General features: G+C 28.9%; 1 protein-coding gene across 6 annotated transcripts in view; it reads left to right on the forward strand.

Moving 5' to 3' along the window:
- Positions 1 to 5584, forward strand: part of LOC107455359 (60S ribosomal export protein NMD3) — a 22387-nt gene extending 16803 nt beyond the window's left edge. For all 6 annotated transcript variants that reach the window (XM_043041119.1, XM_043041121.1, XM_043041120.2 and 3 more), the window contains 4 exons: positions 1575 to 1647; positions 2884 to 2993; positions 4857 to 4927; positions 5433 to 5584. In XM_043041119.1, coding sequence (XP_042897053.1) covers positions 1575 to 1647; positions 2884 to 2993; positions 4857 to 4927; positions 5433 to 5563 — 385 coding nt within the window. In that variant the 3' untranslated portion in view covers positions 5564 to 5584. The remainder of the gene's footprint in view (positions 1 to 1574; positions 1648 to 2883; positions 2994 to 4856; positions 4928 to 5432) is intronic.
- The last annotated feature ends 15635 nt before the right edge of the window (positions 5585 to 21219 follow it).

Genomic DNA, 21219 nt, shown 5'->3' on the forward strand with positions numbered 1-21219 from the left:
TTCTTATTCCCACACATCAAAAATAAATTACGTGGACAACGATTTTCGACCCCCGAAGAAGCGGTTGATGCATTCAAAACGCATGTTTTGGAGTTACCTCAATCGGACTGGAAAAAGTGCTTTGAAAATTGGTTCAAACGCATGCAAAAGTGTATTGATCATCATGGAGAATATTTTGAAAAACAATAAAACCAATTTCGATCCTACATATTTCAGGGTGCGTAGTGTTTGTAAAAAGTACTTAAAAGTGCTTTTTTTGGGATTTCGTATATAAAAGCTTTTGAAGGTGCTTTTTTCATCTAGCGTTTTTAAAAAGTGCTTTTTTTACGAAATTTTTTTTCTTCCTTCAGTGATATCTGGTGGATCCCATGCATTTCACAAAAAAAATGGGGTGTTTGCTACGCAATCATTCACGCGGACTTCCTGTCGTACCTATGTTATGACTTGCGCACGCGCGCACATTTGAAACCGAAGCCCGAGTGCTCCAATTCGGATGGAGAATATCAGATCCTCGTGAAATGTTTTTCGTTTTAATTTTATTCTTATTTATTTTATTTTACTTCTAACACTTTTTTGACGTAGGGGGGAAAGGGTACTTTTGTTCTGAGTTCAGGGTCAAGTTGAATTCACTCGGTGATGTGGGAAAGTACTGATTGTTTCGATTTACGTCCTTTTCTTTTTGGTTTTTTTTTTAACGCTAAAACTGTTTATAAAAAGTTGTTATTTTTCAATAATATCATTGATTGAATATGCATTTGAGTGCTTGAAAATTTTTGTAAAGTACTTGAAAGGTTTTTAAAAAGTGCTTACTTTTGATTCAAAGATTTGGCTACGCACCCTGTATTTGTTTTTTCATTATTAGGCCAGAAATATAGCAACCCTCGTACATATAATTAAACAGCCAATTCCATTCTCCTAACTACTGTTCAGCAGTTTAATAATAATGTTACTCAACTAAGTGTGTTACATATTTTACAGTCTTGTAAGAAAAACTTCTGTTTGAAAAAATTACTGTTCATAACAAAACTAATTTATTACTTTTAAGGTTTTAAAATTTATATTTCATTGATATATTAGTGTCAGTCCTTTCATTAGCATTTATTTTATACAAAAAATGGCATTGACTGCATCAAAACATTATTAAAACAGTCGAGTTTTTTCTTTTTGTTTTTTCTCAGCACAAAATGCTTTTCATTGAAAACAGGTTACATGTTTTTTAATTGTTTACAAAAATTTGCTACCCATGGTGATTCTGAATCATAATTAAGCCTTCTTTTGTGACCTTTGGAAAATTTCCTAGTGCATACAGTTTTTTATCGCAGCTTCCCCCATCCCCTAAGTAAAACAGTCCATAATGCCTAACGGATTGAAGGGGTCATGGAAGCCAAGGCTCCACTATTTGTAGACTAATAGTATGATCAGTATGGTCATAATTTTTTTCATCATTAAAAGTAAAATTAAATTGTTTATTCTGTTTAATATTTATCTTGCAATCACTTATATAAAAACTGTGTCTTTAAAAAATTGTAATATATTTTCGTTTATTTTTTTAAACAGTATTTTCTTACTTGTAGGTTGGATTTATCTACGATCAATGTTAACAATGTTGACTATAATAAACTAAAGAAAGAAAATATTCCAGATGTGGTAATTGTTTTTTATTTTTATGAATGCTCTCTATTATTTAATAAAAATAATTGTGAGTAAAAAAAGTAATATAGGAATGTTTGTTTCTCCTTTTACAAGAGTCTTAAATCCTTAAAATGTAGGGGTCATGGCATATCAGTATCACAGGGCTTTTTTTTCTACCTAAACACTTAATTTTATTTATGTCTATAATAAACTTCTTGTTGTATAAAATATTTAAAATAATTGAAAATGTAGGATGAGCCAAGAATGTAAATAAACTCAACTAGGGTATCAAAAAGAAACAAAATCAGTTTTTTTTCTTAAAAAAGAATCAGTTTCTTTTCTTTCAAAAGTCGAATTCTTTTCTAAATTTATTTATTGAATGGTTTTTTAGTAATTAGTGTTTTAAAATTATTGAATCTTTATAGATTATTATAGGGAACATAACTTAAACATGTTTAGAATAAAATTTAATTAATTTAATAAGTAATTGGCTTGTAACTGAAAGGACTAAATAATTGCCTTATTTTTATGCCCATTTTGAATTTGTGTGTCTCATCAACGTTGGCCCTTTATTTTTAAATGCAAATAAATGGATTTTGTCCACATATGGTGCATAAGTCAAACCTTAAATTCTCACTTTTTAAGACACATATCTCACCAAAGGTATAAATTAAATTAAAAAAATTTTTTTTCAATAATTTATGCAATTGTTTAGCCTTAACTTTTATTATAGTCTATGCACTTCAGTACATCTTTGTGTCCAAATTTGTTATCACTAAATTTCATTACAATTGAAAGGTTTTAAAAAGTCCTTGTATAGACCAAAAAATACAATAGAAACTTTTAACTTCTGAAACATGTTAATTTTTATGTATTTTACTGTCAAGTATGAAATGGAAAAGTTTCTTTCATGTAATTGTATTTATTTATGAAATTCAACTAACTGAAGTTTTCATTGTTTAGATTTTTTTCTCCTCTTTCAAGTTTGAGATACTGGGGTTTGACTGTACTTCTAATGAGATTTTTTTTAAAAAAAATTCGAATTGCATTTATAATTTACTTGTTAAAAAAATTTCTTTTATATCTATTTTTTATTTATTTTTTAGTTTATAATGAAATTATGGGATTGATTTAGATGCCATGGGGTTTGACTGTACTTTTACTGAGATTTAAAAAAAAAAATTCAAATTGCATTTTATAATTTTATTGTTTGAAAAAATTTCTTATTTATCTGTTTTTTTTATTTTTTAGGTCTTAGTGAAGAAAATTTATGAAGACAAAGCTTCTCGCCATCGTAGAAGAAAATGGAAATTGAAACATTTAGAAATTGAAGCAGATACTGATACTAGCAGCATTCAAAGGTAATGTTTTACCCATCCTTTTCATTTTGCATATCAGTTTAACTTTTATCATTGCTAGCTTAAATATCAATATTTCTTGAAGTCAATATTATTAAGCGCAGTATTTTTATCAAAACTTAAAATTTAATTGCATTATGCTAATGATTTAAATTTTTTTTTTAAAATCTAATGTGTCTCTAAGCTTTGAGACCTGTAAGTTACACATTTTAACTTCACAATATCTTTGAAAATTTTTTATTGAACCAGTCTTTGAATATCACTTTCTTTTTACACCCTTTTCTCACAATGATATTTACCAATAATATTTTTAAAACGAAAATTGTATGGATGAAAAGTGTGGTTTGATATAAAAAATGCACACCTTTTTTACCATAATATAATTTATATTTTCAGTGCCTTGACATGTATTCACTTTAAATATTTTTTTAATTGTATTTATTCTTTAATTGCCTTTTCTTATATAGACTTTATAAATTACTATTTGTTTTCTTTTGTACTTTGGTCTTTTTTTTTGTTTTTAAATATATAGACTCTTCAGAATTCATAATATGTTTTCAATACTCATTTCAGAGTTTTTAATATTTTATCTCTGTTAATAATTTCATTTACTAACCTTTTTTTAAAGACGTTTTAATTTAGAAATTTCTTTTAAAGAGCTTGTTATCATTAAAATTAATAAAATTAAAAGAATGAACTAGGCTGCTTATATTGCTAGAATGGATGAAAAAAACTTTAATATTTTTTTTTTGTCAAAGCCATTCATTGGTTAGGAAAAAGTGAGGTAAAACAACAGCTCGATTATGCGAAATCAGACTATGAAGTTATTAAGGTAGAAATATTGCAGTGTAGGTAAAAATGGCTCTTCCTGAATTACCGTGCTAAATATAATTATGAAGCATTTAGAAATCGTAATTTTATTATTGTTTAATTATATTTGATTTAATTGAAATGGCAAAATTCATGGCACAGTCATTTCTTTCTATCCTAACTTATAAGCTTAAAAGTTTACTTGAATAACTTTAAAAAGTTTTTNTTTTTTTTTTTTTTTTTGTGTGATAAAGTGTACTTTTTTTTGAAGTTATTTTTTCTGTTATGATTTTTTTTCTTCATTTTTTATTAAAATTAACATGTTTCTTGCATCTTCCTCTTCCTAGTACAAAAAAACAAACAAACATTGTAATTGAAAAGAATAGTGTTGTGAGAAAATAGTTTGACACATATCAGACAAGTGTATCAGACAATAAGCGTTGTATATCAGACTTTTTTTTTTGTAATAATGTGTACCCTTTTTTTAAAGTTATTTTTTTCTGTTATGATTTTTTTTTTCATTTTTTATAAAAATTAACATGTTTCTTGCATCTTCCTAGTACAAAAAAACAAACAAACATTGCAAATGAAAAGAATAGTGTAGTGAGAAAATAGTTTGACACATGTCAGACAATAAACGTTGTATATCAGACTTTTTTTTTGTAATAATGTGTACCTTTTTTTTAAAGTTATTTTTTTCTATTATGATTTTTTTTCCATTTGTTATAAAAATTAACATGTTTCTTGCATTTTCCTAGTAAAAAAAAAAAAAAAAACATTGTAAATGAAAAGAATAATGTTGTGAGAAAATAGTTGGACACATATCAGACAATATACATTGTATATCAGACAATTTTGGCATTTTTGTCATGTATAGCTCAAAAATGTTGCCAGTTAATAAGCTTTTTTTGCTTACTTATTTATTTTCCTAATTAAAATAATCTTATCTCATATGAATATTGTTGTCTTTGTTGAAAGTTTTCATCTTGTGATTATTATATATCTGATAGCATTGAAACTCTCCTTATAGATTGTACTTCATTTTTATCATTTTAGGGATTATGATGACTTTTTGGAAGACCTTGAAGAAGATGTTGAATATCGCCAAAATGTTAATATCTATAAAGGTAAAAATATTAATTAAAATGTAACTTGTTTTAAAGTTTATTTATTTATTTGAAAATATTTTGTATTTCCAAGCTTTATTTCATTTGCATATAAACTTTGATATGCTTTTTCTTAGAAAATTTACGTGTAATTTAAAACCGCTATATTAATCTGGGTAAAAATTTCGTAAAGAAAATTTTTTCAAATATGTTTCCATTAAGGGCATAACAAATTACCATCTAACTTCTTATAATCTAGTCTTAGAATATGAAAAAAAAGAAAAGATAAATTTAAGCATTTCAACCTGTAGCTGACGGAAAATATTACACATCAATCAAATAAAGGTTAAGCCAAGATTTTGATTTGTGTAGCTAGGTCTTAATTTTATTTAATTTTGATTATTATGGTATTTAAAAAGTTTATTTCTTCACTAAAGTTTACGTCGATTTAATTTGTGCAGTAATATAAAATATAAATTCTTGAATAATTTTGTTAAAATTATTAATTTTGTTTTATTGTCTGCAGATCATGAGAAGTTGGCAATCGATACTGATGAAGTTGATGATGATTGTCCAAAAATAACTCTTCAAGACATGCTTGATGATCTAACGCTTGAAGATGCTACTGGTGTAGAGGGTGGAGCAATGTTGGAATAAATAAATATATATTATTTGTTATTCATTGTTTCATTATTTTGTAATGATACTTTGCTTATTTTTTTGTTTTCAAATCAATTTTGCCAAAAAATTAAAGAAAAAGGTTTTTACTTTTCTGGTTTCTTCTCAACTGATCTGGTTTTTTAAATTTATAGAATTTTTAGTATTTCAAAATTAAATATAGTTAAGCTAAAAATCGAGCCAATTTTGCCAAAACCCAAGCCAAGAATCAGCTTTTTAAGTATCAGTTTTCAACTCATCTTTTGCAAGTTTGCGCTTTCACGTCTTTTACAATGATGGGGGAAAAATGATTTTTCAATACTACTTGTTGGAACATTTTAAACATAAGAAATATTATTTACCTTATTGGCACTTTTTTAGAATACCTAAACAAACGTACAGCCTAGTGAATAAATCAAGCAAATGGCATTTTCAGGAGTGCCATTTAAATTAGGTCTTAATATGGGAAAGTAACGTAAAGTGGTTGCATCAACATGAGTATGTTTGTTGCAGCAGAAGAGATTTTGCTTCCATTTTAATTTTGTCATAACTAATCCATATTAGTTTTTAATATACTTTACGACTTTTATTTCAAATTAAGCAGCGGTAAATAAAAATTAGACAAAGTCTATAGCCCTGCCTTCTAATAAATCTGTAGTAAATTAGTTTGGAAACCACTTTTTCTCCTTCTTTCCCTGATTATAGCCGCTCTGAAAATATCCCTTACCTGGTTCATTCTCTAGCATAAATAGCACTTAAAAGCAAACTGTGCACTTATCTGCAACTAACATTGTGATGGTAATGGAAGTGCCATTTTGTAATTATCGAATTTCAAGAAATAAATGAATGTTACCAAATAATGTATTTTTAAACAAATAATAAAGAAAAAGTAATTTAGCCTAATGCAGCGTTTCCCAAGCTTATGACTTTTCTGTAACTTTTTTAAATTTTTCGTAATGCTGTGTACCACTAATAAAAAAATGAATGTATTTTTTACTATAAAAAAATTGCACTAAAGTTAAAAATCACAACTGGCTGTTTACACCACTAATTATTAACTGTTACCGCAAAAAATAGCCAATAGAAAAATATGTAATCGTAAATTTTTATAGCTAGCTTTGTTTTCAAAATTTTTTTTTGTTGAAATTTTCGTTTGTTGCAAGATATTTTGCATAACAACAGGTACCCCCACTAAATCTCGTACCCCTGGGGGTACGCGTACCACACTTTGGGAATTTTTTTTAATCCTGATTTATCAAAATATTACACTATTTTTGTTGCAACTAAAAAAAAATTTTTTTTTTCTTAAACATTACGGAAGTTTTATAGTTGTCAATGGGTATGCTGATGCCACTTTTTAGAAACTGTAAGATTCTGAAACAAATGAGCATTTTTGTTAAAATCAATCTGTAATTTATCTCGTGTTTAAAACATGCCTCTTAAATTTGTACCGAAACAGCTCTGTGAATGGAGTATTTAAAGTCACATAATCTAGTATGAAAGAACCATTATATGAGATTCTTGCTACTCATTGAATTGACCGATGGAGCTTCCTTGGAAGAGGACATTTATTAGTTCTTATAGTGTGTTGCAACTGCTGTAAAATAGAACTATCTACGAAAGTTACGATAATACATTGCAGGGTATTTAAAAAAAAATTCTTTGAAAACTACTTGCAATTGTTGGCAAATGCGTAAAATAAAGTGATCACCCTGGGTAACTTTTGATGAAAATAGCCTGGTTGGTAGGGCGCTGGGCCCACGTCCGAGAATTCGTGGGTTCGAACCCAGCCGGCCGAAGACTCCCCGTGTAGTAAAGTGACTGATGCACGTTAAATTTGTCGTATCGCAACAGTCCTCCATGTTCCCATAACAAATCCATACCTCTGGGGGTACTGGCTTGGAGATCGATAGTTCTGTGATTCAGGTAAAAATTACGATCCGTGGATGAATGAATGAGTCCGCCCTATAAACGGGTGTGACGTACGGTGTTTCAGAAGCCGAATTCTTGGCCACAGATGGCGCCACTGGAAAACAAGAACAATCGCACCCCTTGTGCTAGATAATAGGAAAATATTGATAATAGGACTAGATAATAGGATTGACTCCAACTAGATAATAGGAAAATATTGCGATGTATCATAAAATATCGAAATTTTTCGACGATGTATCGTGATATTATAATTCCGATATCAACCAGTTCATCGAGTTTTATACGTCTACTTTTATTAAAAGAAATTTTTTTAAAAATGAATGATAGATAATTAGTTTCTACTGGATAGATAGATTGAATCAATAGTAAATTCCCTAAGAAATAATGGTAATTCATGAGTATTATCGTTGTCGATAGTTATTGTGTGTTAATAAATTTCATTTGTTTGGGCAAAATATTGAAAAATATAGTAATAATGTTAATTATACATACTAGGAAAATATTGCGATTTATCATAAAATATCGACAATTGGCTGTCACTGAATTATTTAGGACGTAAAGTGTGCTATTTATGCGGAGATAATGTAGGATAGAGACTTGAGCGGAGGGGGAAAGAGAATAGAGAGATTACTGAGGCATTAAGATTTATCATAAAATATCGACATTTTTCGATAATGTATCGTGATATTATAATCCCGATATCAACCAGTACATCGAGTTTTCTACACATATTTTTATAAAAGCTAATTTAAGTTAATAAATGATAGATAATTAGTTTCTATTAGATAGATGGAATTGAATCAATCGATCAATGATAAATTCCCTCAGTCTCAGTAATAATGGTAATTCACGAGTATTATGGATATCTATAGTTATTGAATGTTAATAAATTTCATTTGAGTGGCAAAAATATAGACAAATATAAAAATAATGTTAATTATACATATTAGAAAAAATATTGCGATGTATCGACATTTTTCGACGATGTGAAATTATAATCCCGATACCAGCCAGCTCCTCGAGTTTTATACACATACTTTTATTAAAAGCTAATTTAGGTTTCAAAATACATGACAGATAATTAGTTTCTAATAGATAAATTAAATCAATCGATTAGTGGTGAATTCCCTCAGTAATTCACGAGTATTATTGATATCGATAGTTATTGTGTTAATAAATTTCATCTGTTAGGCGAAAATATTGAAAAATAAAGAAATAATGTTAATTATACATACTAGAATAATACTGCAATTTATCTTAAAATATCGACTTTTTTTAACGATGTATCGTGGTATTATAATCCTGTTATCAACCAGATTGATTTTTATACACATACTTTTATAAAAGCTAATTTAAGTTTCAAAGTAAATGATAGATAATTAGTTTCTTCTAAATAGATAGTTCCAAAATAAACGCAGCTAATTTAAGTTTCAAAATAAATGATTTTTAAAACATTTATTCTTATCCATTTCGTTCTATTTTACATAAACACAGTGGATTAAGCAGATAGAATTAAAAGGCTTTATCCAATGGTAAATATACTCAGAAAAAATTAGAAATTTCAACCATTCATTATTTTTAAGTAACAAGATTTCAAGAAACCAACCCCCAAGAGGTTCAGAGATTGTTCTTAGTTTCAATTCTGCATTTCTATTGAGAAAATCTCGTGATGGAATATGAGAATCGCTAAGCCTTTCTTTAAGTAATCACTTATTTCATCCCTTGAGGGGTTTTCTGCGTTATTCGAATGATAAATTGAAGCGGAATCATCTGGGCGTGAAACATATGTATTTGTATTGTTTCGTTCACACTAACACACTTTTCTGTTGTTGGATTTTATGGTATTTTTTAATTAGTATTTGACAACTGAAAGTCGCAACTTTAAATTTAAGTAAATGATAGTTGAGTGATTTAATCATAAAATGTAAGCATAAGTCTTCTACTCTCTTAATTTAATTCAAGACTGTAATTTAGACCACAAAAATAAGGGATTGTAGGATAAAATATGCAATAATATAAAATAAAATAATAAGACATTTTACCTATTCATTATTTTAAAGCAATCCGTCTATCTATTATTTAATCTTACCTATCCATTATTTTAATTCTGCATCTCCTTGGAAAATCAAGGCGGAATAGGAGAATCTCAAAACTTTTCTTAGAGTAATAAATTATTTTATCCCTTGAGGGGTTTCCACATTATTCGAATGATAAATTAAAGCGATGCTGATAAAACATATGTACATATTTGTATTATTTCATACCGTGAAGCCGCAATTGGCATTACATATTTCCTAGCTTTTAAAATTTCTTTAAATTACTTGAAGTTATTTTTTTAATCATTCTTAATCTAATTATATTTAAATTAAATCAATTAATTAGTTTCTATTTAAAGCGAATATAAAATATTTTATTCTTTTCTTATTGATCAATGTAACGGCTAACTTTTATTTCAATTATAATGCGGATTCATTAATTCACTGTTCCGCCTAATCGAAAACAAAAATCCATTTATAACTCTTTATTCTTAAATTTCTTACCACAAATATGCTTCAGTTACATGGTTACATCTTATTATATGTTACATATCACAGTCTTGTTGGCGATTCACGATCACCAAAGTAGTTTCAAAGCTAGTATTGATTATGGGGGGTTGGCTTTATTTTGGCTATGTTATCTTTCGATCATTCGCCAACCTTGGATCTCTTCCCCATGCTCCTAGTTGTTCGTTGGGAACAAATTCATTCCCTTTTGGGCCTCCCAGTCCCAACCATTGAATATCAATCTCAACTGAAATGTATGCTAACTAAAATCTCGATGTAAGAGAATGTTTTATCTTGATCCTTTTAAGGGATTTCTTTTCTTTATTATTTTTTGAATTATGGCCATTTGCAATACTTAATAAATAAATTTTTCTTAAACAATTTTATTTCTTTCTTTGAGACAATTATCATTTTATAATACAGTCAAAGCTAATAGTATTGATTATGGGGGGTTGGCTTTATTTTGGCTGTGTTACTTTTCGATAATTCGCTAACCTTGGATCTCTTCTCCATGCTCCTGTGTCCGTTGGGAACAAATTCATTCACTTTCAATTTCAAATTTGCGGCAACTGGGGGTGTCCTTTTGGGCCTCCCAGTCCCAACCGTTGAATATTATTCGCAATCTTAACTTCTCGAATGTTATCTTGATCCCTTTAAGGGATTTGTTTTCTTTATTATTTTGTTTTTTAAGCATGGCCATTTTTTTAATATACTAATGTTTGCTTAATAAATCAAACTTTTACTTAAACGATTATATTCATTTTCTTTGAGATAATTATCATTTTATTACATCCAAATTAAGATGTTCATGTAAAGGCCAATAGTCAAATGATGATATTTCAACCACCACTATAGTATTAGTAATGGCAATCAGCTTCATCATACATACGTAATAGCGCACTTTTCTGCTGCCAGCTATTATGTGGTGTTATATGGTAATTTCTAATCATTATTAGTCAACGGAAAGTTGCAATATTACTGAATTTAGGTAAATGATAATGATTCTTTAATAAAATCTTAGCTTAAATAAAGTTTCCTAATTTCTTAAATTAATTAACGGCATTTAGATCACACACAAAAAAAAAAAAGATTCATCGGATGAAATATGGAATAACTTGTCAAAACAAACAACTTCCTCATCATAATATGGGGTTGAAAAGCAAAGGCCTATCTACAAAAGGTTGCTAACTTGGTTAAAAGGGAGAATAATAAAGGATAATAGTACGTTAAAGATAGATAAAAAATAGTCCAAACTCTGGTATCCAAAAGGAAAAAAAAGTTTTACCCTATAGCAAGCTGTTTCACTTTCTCCATTTAATTGTAAAAAGTTGCACCACCTCACTTGTTATATTTTGATAGAAAGGGGGCAACTGAGAAATAAACTTAAATATTGCTATCTAGACAAATGAGGTATTGTTTCTGATGTATTTGTTTCACGCCGAATCGAATGAAACCAATCTCGAGACAAGGTTACTAATACTAATAGTCTAGAAGTTAAAACGATTCTTTGAAAAGAAAGTACACTGAATAATTTGTACAGGAGTAGGTGGCTCGTGTGAATAATTTTTACATATTAACCAAAGAAAGTTCACTAATTAATTAAGCATGATTATTTTTGAGCATTTATTTTTTGGTTGAACGATTGTTTTCATTTTGAATAATATATTAGCTAATTTTGATGCATTCATGTATATTTTTTTCATTGTCTTCTCTTTTTCTTAAGGAAAAAATGATGTCTATACTAGCTTTATAACACGGGGCTAGTATATGCAGTTATATACTAGCCCCATGTCATGAGATTAGTGTGAACAAGCTACGGATTACAACAACCACTCCGGAAAGTTGTAAGTTGTTCTGCTGAGTTCAGAACCAACTATACCTCTGATTGCAAGTAAGCTCAGAATTTAGGCTTAAAATATTTTGTGTGGAAAAAAAGGGAATTCTCGTGGATGGTAGTTTAAATGTTAAAAAGAACATATTACGTAGTTATTTTTATTAATCTTTTTTACCTTTTACTAAAGTCAGATAAATATTTTAACTATTATTGTACAAGCCCTATAAACATCCAATTTATTTATCCTTGATACATCACAATATAGAAATGATCCTCTAAAACAAAATATGAATTGTGTTATTTAGTTCTGAGTATCTAATTTAATTTATACCATTCACGTTTTCAGAAAACTCTATTAAAAAAAGTAAATTTAATCTACTTCTGCGATTTAATTAAGTTTTATTTTATTAAGATACTTTAGTTATACCTAATTAGCGGTTAATTAAGCGTAAAATTTATTGGAGGGAAGAACTCTGATTACAGCTGTCTGTATATAAGATCGATACAGCTGAAAGTAGGGTTGTGTGAAGAGTGTATATGCAATTGAGTCAGAGTTTCCATAAAAACAATTTGGACAATTATTCAGATAAATCACGAACTGATTAATTAATGAGATTTGCAAACTTTGTAAGTAATGAAAGTTTCTCTCATTAGTAATTTTTTTACTGAGATTTTTCAAATTATATCTAATGTGTAAAATACGTGAGGAAAAGGGGTAAAAATGCGAAAGTTAACAAAAACAATAAAATAAATAAATAAAAATAAACTTTAAGTGAGGGTTAGTGAGTGGATAAATGGTCTAAGTGACAGTTTTAGTGAGTCTGAGTTATTCAGCGTTGCATTGAAAGTGTTTCCTCGTCCAAAGAAGTAGTGAGCTTCGGTTATTTTCCTTTCTAGACTTTGTTCGAATCGCTCAGAGCTGTGGTGACTCAAGGGATAAAGCGCTCACCTCTCATTGAGGTGACGTGGGTTCGAATCCCAGCAATGGCTGCTCGATACGAATTTCGCACCCGGCTGGTACCGACGACAGTGCTGAATTAAAATATCCTCAGTGGTAAACGGATCATGGGTTAGAGTCTCCTTGCCGTCAATCTCGGTTTAAGGTTTTCATGTTTTTCTTCTCCATGTAACGCAAATGTGGGTTAGTTACGTCAAATAGTCCTCCACGAAGATAAACGATTGTCCTACTCATGCGGTTGCAGAGACGGAATTTTGAAATTTCTGTAACACGTACTTTTTTCATCAAAATATTATCCACGTAGTAAAATTCTTAAAAATACGACAATATTTTCATCATGAAGAACGGAGACGCTTGGTAGAGATAAAGAAAAGATAATTTTTCGTTGCAGCAGCATTAGAAATTAGTGAACGCGGAAAGAAAGAAAAAAGCGCCATAATTTGCTTTCTTCGACTTTGACTAGTTTCACTATTTGTGCCGATAGTATATTTTCAATTCTATTATAAGTTTTTCATTTTGAGGATCATGCTTCGATTAAATGTGTTGTTATCTGAAAATGTGGAAATGGCAATATACAAACTGCATTTGTATGATCAGGATGAACTTTTTTTAATACTCATTAGATAATCTTTACGCAAAACTGGCCGCCTTCGGTGACCAGCTGGTCTGTCTGCACAAAGATGCCAATCTACGGTTTCATATTGTTCATCATCCACAGGAACTCATCGCTTTGTAGCTCTAGAAGTGTTCCTACTAAATGAGACCAATTCCAAAACGATTAGACTAACAGCTTAGAAGTTATAAGCGTTTTATGTACAAAAAGTACAATTTTGTATTTGCAGTTATTTATACATGTATTTAAATCAAAAAAAGTTTTTAAAAAATATTCTCAAGTTTAAAAAATTTTAAACAAAATTGAGAAGTAAAATAAAATAAGGAAAAGATTTAATCACGTCATCAGCTCACACGATTATATTCGAAAAAATAGTACTTTCTAATATTGTATTAATATAGCCAAAACAAAACGTATCAATACAAATAGTATAAGGAGCACCAAAAAAAATTTTTTTTTTTAATTTTAAAAATTTTTTAAATTTGTGAATATTTTTTTCATTAATTTTTTTATACTCCTTTGAAAAATCTCTGTATCTGTTTCTATATTTTTAACTTGTTTCATGAGTTCAATGTACTTGCTTATGCACAGTAAATAGAACTTATTATTATTATTTTTTAATTTTCTCGTGAAAAGAGCTATATTTGGCTACATTGATGCAATATTAGAAAGCACTCTTTCTTGCGGATATAATCGTGTGAACTGATGAAAAGATTATATATTTTATTTTCCGGATTTTTTAAAATTTTTTGTCTTTCTTTTTGCTATTTTTATTATTATTTTTCCCCCTTTTTTTATTGTTCTATAATTTTTCCCTTGTTTTCTCTACATTTTGAATTTATTTTATGAGTTCTATTTACTTGCATCTTATGCGCAATAAATAAAACTTATTGTTTTTCTTAATTTTCTTCGTGTTTCTTTTTCTTATTTATTATGCTATATATATATATATATATATATATATATATACAACAACTGTGCGCTTGTTATTCTCTTTTAGTTATTACGAAGCACCACTTTCACCAAGTGCGTATCGAAATTACTTATCTTATCGAAGGTAAGTTTTCCATGAAATCACAGTTAAACTGAAATGTATCCTGGAGTGTCATTTTTAATTCATTTCTATTTTTTCAGCAATCACTTGGATCCTAGTGTACCACCATCACCTCCTGTTGAGCAAGAAGATTTTGCCAAAAAGTATTTATTTATTTTTACTTCAATAACTCTAGTTCTCCAAAATTAAAATTTACTTCTAGTGTGATAACACCTTATTAATGAGGCATTGTTGTCTTCTCTCCTTTACTTACAAGGGAGATTAGGGATTAATTTGCTAATTAATTAATTAGCAAATTAATTAATTTGCAATTACATACTCCAATTGATTTGGAAAAAAAAGAAGGGAAAAAATGTGATGCAAATTTTTTTTTAAAAATTAGCCTGACAGGTTTTTCTGAAAAACTGCAGCTATATAAAATATTTGAAATCAATTTTGAGAATAAATATGCATTATATAGTAGGTGAAAGTACCACAAAATTAGTTGGAGTATGAGATAATTACACTAACTAATAGTCTGCATTGAAGTAATAAAATACGGATTTTTCTATATATTGAATTATTTTTTATCTCTCATAGGACCTTCTATAGGCCGAAACGAATGTTGCCTCCTAAAATTGATCCACATAAGGCATATATCCCACCAGTTGATTTCAAAATGGGCGAGTCACACTTCCCTAGTCTTCCTTGTTAGACTTCGTTTTATTGTTTTTTGTTTGGANGTGGTCATAATGTAATGGCTCTTCTGTATATATATATATATATATATACAGAGAGAGAGAGAGAGATCAGATGTCAGTACAAAACTGTAAAATAACTTTTCTCTTTCTTAATCTGATCTGGCATCATGTTATCGTAGATTCAGATCTGGCGATACCACGATCGCTTAAGTAAAAGCAAAGCATTCCAGCTTGCTCGCCAGTATCAAAATGTCCTGAATTTTTTATGACTTTATCTTGTATAATTAATTGCTTTTAATTTTTACGTCGTCTTATTAATTGATACTGCGATATGTAACTTAATCTCATTATCAATATTTTTGTTATTATTAAATGTGTTGATTGTTAATTATCATAATTTAATTTATAATTTTTTTAGTTTAACTTAATCACGAAACTTTGGTATTTTTTTTTAAGGAGACGAGTTTTGCCCAGTAATTCCTTCAATGATTCCTTCAATGATCATTCCTTCAATGATGATTTCAAAATAACAATAATTTATAGTGAATAAAAATTGTTTTCCTTCGGTTGTCATTCAATTCTGTAAATAAATAAATAAAAAATCGGAAAGTGTAGAAAAAATAATGCTCTGTTTCTTTCTCCATGAATTTTGAGCATTTCTCATAATGTATACAATGCTACATTATATATACAATGCATTTCGTACACTGCTTTCCGTATACATTCAATATTCCATTCAACTGTTTTTAATTTCCCATTTCGAATCTTCCAACTTTTGAAAACTTCTGATTCTGATAATTCATTCAATGTGCCTTAAATTTTTTTCAATTGCCCAGGTAAACTTTTCAATAAAAAAAAATCCAATTAAAGATCAAGAATTCTACCTTTTAGCTTTCAGTAATTTTTCTTAGAAAGAAATTAACGGAAAACGTGATAAAAAAAAAAGAAGACATTTCTTTGAAAAACACATCCAACAGATTGAAGAAGAAAGAGTGAAGTTGAGTTGTCAGCACCTGCCCTTCGTAGTATGAATATTTCATGACTTCTATTCGATTCAGAGAAAGATGGAAACTCTAATTTCTTTTTTTTTACCGGTGTTTTTATACAGCGCTAATATTTTTATTGCGGGTCTAGAATTGAAGAAACTTTTCGAAACTTTTTAAAGAACAGATATCCGGAGAGAAAGAATGTTTTTATTGGAAATCGAACTGAAGTTAAATTCTTCTCCTTGTTCAAATTTTTTTCATCAAAAAGCCAATAAAATAAGGCTTTATTAAAGCTCTAATGGATAACTAATATCTGTATCTAAGAATGTTCATTACTTTAGCTTATATTATCAATTTATACATTTACATGTTTACTTTAACGAGAACTGGTTAATCTATTGTTTTTACCATCAAAGAAGTCAAATTCTTCTTCTTGTTCAAATGTTTTTCATCTGAAAGCCAATAAAATAAGGCTTTATTAATGCTCTAATGGATAACTAATATCTGTATCTAAGAATGTTCATTACTTTAGTTTATATTATCAATTTATGCATTTACATATTTACTTTAACAAGAACTGGTTAATCTATTGTTTTTACAATCAAAGATGTCAAATTATTCTTCTTGTTCAACTTTTTTTCATCAAAAAGTCAATAAAATAAGGCATTATTAAAGCTCTAATAGATAGCTAATATTTGTATTGTTCAATACTTTAATTCATATTATCAAGATTTAGATATTTACTTTAATGAGAACTGGTTAATCTATTGTTTGTTTGTTAGCAATGTCAGCACAAGAATCTATAAATTAACTCAAGGTATACAGGACATGATCCAAATAATAGAAGCACTTCTATGTAAACAATTTTTCTTCTAGTAATGAATCATTTTACATGGTAAAACTGTTGGTAAAATTTTAAAGATTATGCTTGAAGCTTTTAGAAATGATGTGATTTTTACACAGGCAAAACTCGGATCGACCAAAATGAACGTTGGAAATTAATAACTTCTTTCTAGCTTTAATACCAGCAATTTTGAAAACAATATATAAGATTGCAATATTTATGTAGGAAAGCTTTTTTATAGTTATAGTGGTACTGAGAAAGGAAATCAGCTTTTAAAAATTTTGCACGGATTAAAAAAAAAAAAAATGAAACAATTTCCTTTATTTAAGGCATGATTTTCGAATTGTGTTAACATTTTTGCTATGTAAATTCTTTCAAAAATTACTGCTGGAAAAAAATTTGTTTACATAGGTGCAGAAGTTTTTCCATATTCCTGACAATATTTTTATAAGTCGAAATAAATAAGTCGGATGAAAAAAGCAAAGTGAAATAAACTGACGGAATTATACTTGTGTTTTAATTTAAAATAATAATTAAAGAAGCTCAGTTTTTTCATGTCGTCATATCCAGTGATGAATGATAATTTTTGAGAACTTGAGTTCATAAATTTCAGTATACTGAAGTATTTTTTACGTTAAATGCATCTGGCCGGTATGCATTTGCTTGGTGTGCCTACACTGAAGTTTTTTTTTAGGTAAAATACCACTGTCTGGTACGCGGTTTCCCGTTATAATTTACTCCGAGGTATTTTAAAAGTTAAGTACTATTGCCAGGACATATTTGGTTGGAAAAAACAATATTAATGTGATTTTAAGGTTAAGTGCCTTACGAAAAAAAAAAAGAATAAAAAACAATTAAAACCTGCAAGCGCTTAGTACAACAAATGAACAACGCATACAAAGTGGAGGAGTTAGCATTCAAAGTAAAGAAACAACTGATATTGCCAAGCTGTTTGCACGGGAAATTACCATTACGCATGTATATTGGGAATCTCTAGTCAAATGAATTGAAAATAATTACATTGACCAAACTTCATTGGTAATTTTTTGTAATAACTGGTAAATGATATAAGCAGAGATTCTTAAGAAACGGTAAATAACTTCATACTAAAATTTGCAAATATTTGATAAATTTTGCTTACTTTTTTAAAGGTTAAGCCATACCCTCCAACTGCTACGGAATTTCCGTAGTTTCAGAAATCTTCTTTTCAGACGGTAGCAAGATTAATGTCTTAATATTTAAAAAAAATTAATTTTAGCGTAACTTGTCCATTATTACTTATAAAAGTGCAGGCCATATGGCTAGATTCTTAAGTTCTGATAAAAGTTTTATGAGAGATCCATTTGCTTTAAAAATTTCTACTTTGGTTCACTTCCACTAGAAAGAATTATTTTCAAAATCCTCATAAGTTGGAGGGTATGCATGACTAAAATTTATTGATGTGTCGAATTATATAAGTCTTCGAATTATTTAGATATAGTGGTGGATAAAAAGCTAATATATTTAATTTATAAAACCAAGAATCACAATTAATAAACTACCACTCGAAAATATTTATTTGCTGTCCGGAACAAGTTGGTATCTGTATATAATTACCGATTTATTATTTACATTAACTGACTATTTTTAGTAATAACTGGTGATTATTAATATTAACTTATTACATTGACCGTAACATCTAAACAATATTATTTTATCTTTTCACTGAAATAATTTAGGAATTGGATCAAATCAGTTACTTTTTTTTGGGAAGTTACCCAACCGAGTTGTTATTTTAACATTTTCAGGGAATTAATAATCTACTTCAAGAATTTGATCCAATGTTCGTTTTAATCTTCTCCTTCTGAGATATATACATATATAATTCGCGATCGCAATGCATCGATGCGCCCTATAGTGGGGCGGACATTTTCAGGCTACTATTTGTTTATTTCCATCAGAATTATAGGCAAAGTAGGACGCATTTTTTTTAGCAGCAAATTGGAAGCAAAATTGTTCAAATGAAAAGAGAGAACAACTTGAAAAAAACCCCAGAACATCGGTAAACCTTTTTGAAATAGCTGCTTTCGGTTAATTTTGTCAACTTTTCAAAAGACTCAACTGCAACAAAATGGCATTTCGCATAAGCCTTTGAATTATTTATAAGTAGTGGTGAGTAAAAACCCTATACGACTAAACCAAGAATCATACATCAAAAGACTACAAACTAAAATTATTTATTCGCTCTTCGGAGCAAGTTGGCATCTCTACCGATGTTCAATTCCTTAGCCTTGTAATTTTGAACCTTATCGAGAAAACAAATGAACTCCTAAATCAAGTATCAGGTGAAATTTGCCTTCGTGGAGGACTTTCTGATGGAACTAACCCGCGTTTACGTTACAAAGAGAGTAAGACCTCGAAAACAGCCCACGGTTAACTTGATGGCAAGAGGACTCTAACACATGATTTGTCTACCACTGAGGATATTTTGTGTCAGCACTGTGGTAGGTGGGAGCCGAGTGCAGAATTCGTATCAATCAGCTATCGCTAGGATTCGAACCCGGTGCACTTCAATAGAAGGCGAGCACTCTATCCCCTGCGCTACCATGGCCCTCCCTCATTTTATCTCAACAAAGTGAAACTAGCACTATGGGCTCCAAACTTCTATTCAGAAAGTGGTCCAGATCTCACTTCAGAAAGTGAGGCTACCGCTTCACTTTTTTCAATGATCGTGAATCCAAATCAGTGAAAAGAAAGGTGTTTTTTGAAGGACAGAAAGCGAGGTTATGTCTCGATTTTTGTAACTTAAAATATTGTTCGCACTAAATAATTATCACACTTAAAATAAGACTCTCAAACCATTAAGATAGTATATTACGCAGGACTGTCAACTGCTACGCTTTTTTCAAAATATTTCCTTCGGCGATAGACAATTAAAAATTAAATCATTTAGAATTTTTGGTTTTAAAAGCCTCACCGTGAGAGAGCTTGAACAAGGTGGCGTTTCAAATGAACCATTTCTATGTAGTGGTGACTTACATGTTTAATAAAATTTAGAAAATAAGCAATTATACATTAAAACTGCAGTGCAATTGAAAAATCAACGTAAGCGACAATAATTTCAAAATTGAGATTTTTACATATTTGCACCTTTATATGGACTGCATATTGCAAAAAAATAAAAAAATAAAGAATAAATAACTAAATAATAATAATAAAAAAAATAAAAATAAATAAATAAATAAATAAATAAATAAATAAATAATAAATCAAAAATAAATTTTTTCTGAAATTCTATTTTAGCGTTTATAGCATTAGCAATAGAAGGAGAAAAGTTGTCAAGCCATTTTTCTCAGAGTCCCTCGCGAATCAGTTGCGTTGTTTTTTCAATTGCATGCCAGAAAACTTATATTTAGCTAGCACTCGAACATTTCCCCCCAAAAAGTGTTGAAAGTTACTGGTGATGTACAAATCCGATCTTTAGATCAAAAGTTATTAATATGCTGTCCTTTTTATTTTGAGAACAGTACTTACAAATTTTAATTTAACTTTCAAAGCATCTCAACCATCTGATGGTCCAAATGTAAGAATTATTTAGTGTACATTTATGTCAAATTTTATTTATTTTATTCAAATTATTATTATTTTTTGAGAGTATTTAAAAGAAAAGGTCAAAAGAGAAATACAATGCCATTTCAGGATAAGTTTTATTAAATTGAAAACTTTTTACTTAACCAAAGTTCTCGCAACTTTGGGAAACTGAAAACCTTTGTTAAAGCAGTGCGGTGGAGAATCAAATATCGAAAAAAAAGTTAAGAAAAGTAGTAAAAAAATTCCAATAACATTTTTCTTTTAACTTTTAGAAATCAGGAATTTTTGTCGGGAATTGATACTTCCAGAGAATATCCCATTCTTTTTAAAGTGTCAGAAATTTCGCATTGAGATATCTTCAGTCATGGGATGGATGAAATAATTTTAAAATATTCTTTTTATTCGTCAAGTCTGTTCAAACTGAATGAATGTCAGTGATACATTTTTACAACACGAGTTTAAAATTTTGTATTCATGAAATTTTTCCTCCTTTATAGGGTTTTGTAATGTCGTATCTTTCTTTTCTATTAAAATATTATTATATTTAAAACGATTTGCAAAAGTTTATTACAGTTTATCTAAAAAAATTTCAATAGTCTTAAAAAAAGTGGATGCTTGGAGCATTCTGTATATACATATATA

Source organism: Parasteatoda tepidariorum, chromosome 9, assembly GCF_043381705.1.
Source record: "Parasteatoda tepidariorum isolate YZ-2023 chromosome 9, CAS_Ptep_4.0, whole genome shotgun sequence".
Lineage (NCBI taxonomy): Eukaryota > Metazoa > Arthropoda > Arachnida > Araneae > Theridiidae > Parasteatoda > Parasteatoda tepidariorum.